This window comes from Nycticebus coucang, chromosome 10, assembly GCF_027406575.1.
Source record: "Nycticebus coucang isolate mNycCou1 chromosome 10, mNycCou1.pri, whole genome shotgun sequence".
NCBI classification, from domain to species: Eukaryota; Metazoa; Chordata; class Mammalia; order Primates; family Lorisidae; genus Nycticebus; species Nycticebus coucang.
Genome location: NC_069789.1, coordinates 7,115,158 through 7,121,429, shown reverse-complemented (window position 1 = coordinate 7,121,429; position 6,272 = coordinate 7,115,158). Strand labels below are relative to the sequence as shown.

General features: G+C 41.7%; 1 protein-coding gene across 1 annotated transcript in view; it reads left to right on the top strand.

Annotated features, from left to right (window-relative positions):
* The first annotated feature begins 194 nt into the window (after positions 1-194).
* SRP72 (signal recognition particle 72) overlaps positions 195-6,272 on the top strand; it is a 41,991-nt gene continuing 35,913 nt past the window's right edge. The window contains exons 1-3 of the mRNA XM_053608112.1: positions 195-1,650; positions 3,848-3,968; positions 6,088-6,211. Of these exons, the coding sequence (XP_053464087.1) occupies positions 1,398-1,650; positions 3,848-3,968; positions 6,088-6,211 (498 nt within the window). The 5' untranslated portion in view covers positions 195-1,397. The remainder of the gene's footprint in view (positions 1,651-3,847; positions 3,969-6,087; positions 6,212-6,272) is intronic.

Below are 6,272 nucleotides of genomic sequence, written 5' to 3'. Positions count from 1 at the left end.
TTACAGGTTGCCGGGAGTTGTGACGCCAGGACACTCTATGGAGGGTGACATAGTAAGACTATAAAAAAAAAAACAGACAATTCCACATTCAGTGAAAGTCCAAGGCTTTTCACATGATTTTTACTAGAAGTTCAAGCCACCTTTTACACTGGCTTTGCAATATACTATATCCACCAGATGTGCAACGTGGCAGGTACCACAGAACATAACCAGGAACTAGGTATAGTTTCTGCCCTCAAGGAACTAACAGATTAGGTGAGAATAATGAAGCAAAAACTCATTCAGTTACAAAAGCTGAGTTCCAACTATGTGCCAGGCAGTGTGTGAGGTAAATATGGTCTCTGGCCTCACAGAATTACAGTCCATATAGTGTGAGACAGGCCTCAAATCATCATCAGTGCTCAGCAGTGGAGCCCTTTAGAAGAGTGTATCAGAAAATTGTTCACTCTGCAAGATCAAAGTTTTCCTTAAAGAACTTTTAACCTAGAACCAGAAATGGCAGAAACATGGAAGGATGGCAAAGAATTAGCTAGGTTCCTGGGGGAAGAGAGAAAGTGGTAGGAATTGCAAAATTCATGCAGAGTAATCTTAAATAAAATATTGTTGTCACATCAAATATACCCCAACGTATCCACGCCCTTTTTACATTCAGCACATCTTAAGTCTTTAAAGTCTTATAGGAACCCTAAACTCCCACGTCTATGTATTGGGCGTTTCCTATGTGCCAAATGCATGAATTAACGTATCTTACATCACAGTACATATACACCATCCCTATTTTAAGACAGGAAAACAGTTTCCAAGTAGCTAAATAACTTGTTCACTGTTGGGTATCTACCAAGTCACAGGGCCTAGAACCGAATCTGGGTATTTTCATCCCGTTACTCTTCCAGCCTTCCAGCCAACTGTTTCTGAACTCGAGCCAAAAGGGCAGCCAAGGGGTTTTCCACAAACATGATTTGCAACGCGTCACTCCTCTTCTTCTTTACCTTTCCTCTGGTTTGTTTCTCTGGCTGAACGTCCTCCCCCACATAAGGCAGAACCAACCCCAGCTTCTCCTAATCATCTTTCAAGATCCCTTTCCATGCCAATTCCTAATTAAAGTATATTCTCAAGCACCAATGAGAAGCCATGCTTCTCCGACTCTCCTTCAAATGACTCCCTACGGTTTCTACTTGGTGTTCTTTTATCTCCCACACACTGTCGCCCAACCCGGCATCCTGGAAACAGGACACTGACTCGATCGTAGCAGTTGTCTGGAACACAAGCTGCTTTGAGCCGAAACTGGTGAATCTCTTCTTATCCCCCTCCCCAAATCCGATGCTTCTTTTCTCCAGAATTCCAAGTCAGGTGTTATCGACTTTACCGATGCAAATTTTCAGCCACGAAAGCGGAAAATGACGGTCTCCGACACCGTCTCACGGACGAAGACACCCGCGACCCCGCGATGCCTAGCAACCGCCAGCTTCCTCCTCCGCTTGGCTGACTCAGACATCTTCTTCCGGGGCAGAGGTCGCCCCCGCCCCGCCCCTCACACCAAGATGGCGAGCAGCGGCAGCGGGGGGGTTTCGGTACCTGCGCTGTGGAGTGAAGTGAACCGCTATGGCCAGAACGGCGACTTCACGCGCGCTCTCAAGACCGTCAACAAGAGTAAGCGACCGGGAGGGCCCGGGCGGGCGGGAGGATGCGGCCTGATGCCTGAGCGCGCGGTCACCTCCGCTGGACACGGGCGGGGGAGACCCCTGCTGCCTTCTCCCCTCCCGGCTCTGGCCAGAACGCCGGGCGGGCGCTTGTCACAGCCCAGCCATTCCACCGGGCCGGCGCGGGGGCCGGGGTTGGTTAGAGCCACGTGTACTTCCTTCTCTACCCCGCACGGGAAATGAGGGAGGGATTTAAAGAGACAGCAGCTCCCGGAGCCTCTTCCAAACTGTTCTCTTATTTGCCTCCTTCTCTGCTCCCTTATGTCGCAAATATCCCAAATTGCCTCCTTTCCTTCTTCCTTTTCAGCTCAGAGTTCAAGACTGTTGTTGAGGGAGCTTGTGCTTTGGGGCCGAAGTAGGGGGAGTCACTTGCTTGGGACACGTAGTTTAGAAGCTAGTGCTGACTGGGTGGAAGGAAGGGCTGGATCTGGATGTTGGGCCTGTCATTCCGCAGACAGAATCTCTTCAGTGTTATTAAGCCAGGAGGGGAAGCATCAACATTTGAAATAATGTCAGAAGAGAAGTGTAGCAGGTTTTTATTTTTATTTTACTATTATTATTATTATTATTTTTAATTTTTTTTTTTTTGTAGAGACAGAGTCTCACTGTACCGCCCTCGGGTAGAGTGCCGTGGCGTCACACGGCTCACAGCAACCTCTAACTCTTGGGCTTACGCGATTCTCTTGCCTCAGCCTCCCGAGCAGCTGGGACTACAGGCGCCCGCCACAACGCCCGGCTATTTTTTGGTTGCAGTTTGGCCGGGGCTGGGTCCGAACCCGCCACCCTCGGCATATGGGGCCGGCGCCCTACTCACTGAGCCACAGGCGCCGCCCTGTTATTATTATTTTGATTCCGTAAGGGGTAATTTCAAGTTTTACTGTCTTTGGCGTCAGGTTCAACTCCTATTTCTTTATCCTGTACTACAGTTATCCTCCTATAGCTGTAGCATGGCCATGTTGTTTATTTTTCTTGGTCGTGCTCAATTCTTGACTGAAGATAACAGCCGGTATATGTTAGATTTGGAAATGTCATTAGCAAGACAGGGTTTAGCCATTTCAAAGCAGTAGTAACATAAAAGATACGTTAGTAACATACAAACCTATATAAATCTCAACAACCTAATGCTGTGTTAATGTGAAAAGTAGTGATTGTGCACACGGTGTGCTTTTGATGGCTTTAGACATTGAGGAAAATAGCTACTAATTAGAATTTCTTGATTTCTAGATTTGTTTGAATTAACTTTAGCCCTTGGCTAGGCCTCCAGTACTTTGTATTTAGTAGCAGTATAGTATTTTGCAAGTATTCTTTAATTAGCAAAGGTTGTCAATTTGTTTATAAATACGTATATTTCCTTAAGTGGTAGAAATTACTTTGGTTCTTAGACTGAGAATTGAACTTCTGTAGTTGCTCAATCTTGGTCCTTTTGACACTGAACAGCTGTTAGCATTGACTGTTGGACACCAGAGTTCTTCTTCTACACGTCTCTCTGGTCATCTTAGGTGAAAAGGGAATGGTTGAATGGTTTTTTTGGAAACATTGCCAACAAGATAAATTGCCTTTGCATTGTACTTTATAGATCATAAGTTTTTTCCAAAATATTCTCATTTTATGTTCTTGATAACCTTGTTAAATAGGTAATGCTTTCACATTCATTCTGTAGCTCAGAAAACTAAGATTTGGCTGTTAAATGATTTGCCTAAGACCTCAAGGCAGTTAGTGGCAAGCTTGCACTAAACCGAAGTCATTTGCTTCCAAATTCTGCATGAACTACGTTCTTTCTCTACAAAGTAATGAAATATATGGGATATAGCTTGCACCCAAAGATGGAAAAGCTGGACAAAGAGCCTTGTTCTTGCTTATGTATTTCACTGCACTTTTTTGTTACATACATTTGGGAATCTTTATCTCATTGAAAATATAATCTTACAGCTTTCCTTATCGTCACTTCTTAAGTTAAAAGTAATGATAAGTTTTATTTATTATTGCTGTTACTGTTTTGACCAATTCTCGAGCCTTGACCAATTCTCAAACAATTACTTAACTGCAATAAAACTGGAAATGTACCTCCCAGAGATGGGTTGGGAAATTTTAGTAAAATGTGAAAAGGAAATGGCTTTAAAAATGACTTTCCTAAAATTGTTCTCTAGTACTACAGATTAACAAAGATGATGTAACTGCCCTGCACTGTAAAGTGGTATGCCTTATTCAGAATGGAAGTTTCAAGGAAGCCTTGAATGTCATCAATACTCACACCAAGGTGTTAGCCAAGTAAGTGATTCAGTTGTTTATGCAGTTATTAGAAACACTTTACCTTGGGTGGTGCCTGTGGCTCAAGGAGTAGGGTGCCGGGCCCATATACCAGAGGTGGTGGGTTCAATCCCAGCCCCAGCTGGAAAAAAAAAAAAATTCTCTAGAAACACTTTACCACAGCTTTAACCTCCTCCATATTTTTTCCACACTATTCACTGATTTTTTGACCTTTTTTCTTCTTGTTTATTTTTTTCTTTTGCTTGCCAACAGTGTTTCTGAAATGAAAAGAAGACTAGTAACTTTTCTTCTTTTTAGCCTTAGGGAGCCTTTGTTCACCTGTTTTCTCTTTGAACTTGAGGAGGTAAATCATAGTGGGCTGTGGGGTACAGATCTACCAAGAGTTCTTAGAGGAGACAGGGAGAAGAACTCAGTAGAAATTTAATTTTAAAAAAAAAGAGGGCATTGGGCGGCGCCTGTGGCTCAAAGGGGTAGGGCGCCGGCCCCATATGCCGGAGGTGGCAGGTTCAAACCCAGCCCTGGCCAAAAACAAACAAAAAAAAAAAAGAGGGTAGAATATGTGGAATAGGGAAATATAAGTTTGTAGCATATAAATGTCTAAGTTGATATAGGCTCTAGATCTTTCCTTTAACAGTCTTTAGAATATGTGGTAGTTTGGGTATTTTGGGGTTTTTTCTTTTTGAGATAGAGTCTCACTATGTAACCCTTGGTGGAGTGAGACATAGAGTGAGCGCAAGACATTGAGGTTGCTCAAACTCTTGGGCTCAAGCAGTTCTCTTGCCGCAGCCTCCCAAGTAGCTGGGACTACAGGTGCCTGCCACAACAACCAGCTATTTTTGTTGTTGCTGTTTTAACTGACCCAGGTCCGGGTTGTTTTAACTGGCCCGGGCCTGAGTTTGAACCCACCAGCCTTGCTGTATGTGACTGGCACTGTAATCACTGTCTACCAGCACTGAGCTGTTCTTTTTTTTTTTTATTCCCCTTTTGTTTTTTATTTTTTGAGACAGAGTCTCAAGCCCTGGGTAGAGTGACCTGGAGTCACAGCTCATAGCAACCCCAAAGTCTTGGACTTACGCAATTCTTTTGCCTCAGCCTCACAAGTAGTTGGGACTACAGGTACCTGCCACAACACCCGGCTATTTTTTGGTCGGAATTGTCATTGCTTGCGTATATCTGCCTGTGCTTGTAAAAACAAACAGTAGAAAAGGAAACAATGAATAAAAATAGTCACATAAGGGGTAAGTAGGAACAACTTAGATTTGGATAGCAGTGGGAATAAAGGCTTCTTAGCGTGTATCTTTTTTCTTAATTTAAGCCATATAAATTATTATAAATTAAAAAGCAATAATATAATTTTAAACATTATTAAAAATAAAAGAGAAATAGAGAATACTGGTTTCTCTTATTAAGTATATTTATGGTAAAATTCAGTATTTTGAATTTTGGCCGTTTTGTGAGATAAGGGAAATTAAAAAAAAATTTGTTAATGAGCCTTGGATAAGGGTATTTACACTAACGGGTGGTTTTTTTTTTTAGGTAAGTAAATAAAGGATTTTGTCATTTGTTTTGATAAATATGTTTCCTTATGGATTATGATTAAAACATTAAAATGAGATATCACACTAATGTATGAATTAAGTATGTATGTAATAGTGCTTTTGTAGTTCTATATTTACAAGTTTCATTACAAGTACTGTGCTGTTTTAAGACTTCTAGTTATTTCTTCTTTGCTAATCATACATTTCTTAAGACAAAGAAGTATTATGGCTTATTATTTTATTAATTATTTTACTAATAGACTTAAGAAACTTCTAAAATAACCCACTGTCTTTCTACCTAAGACAATTACTTAGCTGACTCATGGTTTCCTTCTTAAATTCGTGTTTCAAAAGGCCAGTAATTCTAAAAATATCCATGAAAGCAAGAGGGCTACAGAAGTGGGTATAATATATTCTGCTGCTTATGAGCTGTCTGATTTTTGGACAAGTCACTAATCTCTATCAGTTTTCTCATCTGTTGTTATGGAGATGAAATAAATTAATATATCAAGTGCTCAGAGCAATGTCTGGCATATGCATGATTAGATAATAACCACATGTTGGATTTCTTCCTTCCTCAGTAACTCGCTCTCCTTTGAGAAGGCATATTGTGAGTACAGGCTGAACAGAATTGAGAATGCCTTGAAGACCATAGAAAGTGCCAGTCAGCCAACAGACAAGCTGAAGGAGCTCTATGGACAAGTGGTAATTACTGCTTTAACATACCTGGTAACAGTCGTTCTGAATGGGCATGACTATACTTCAT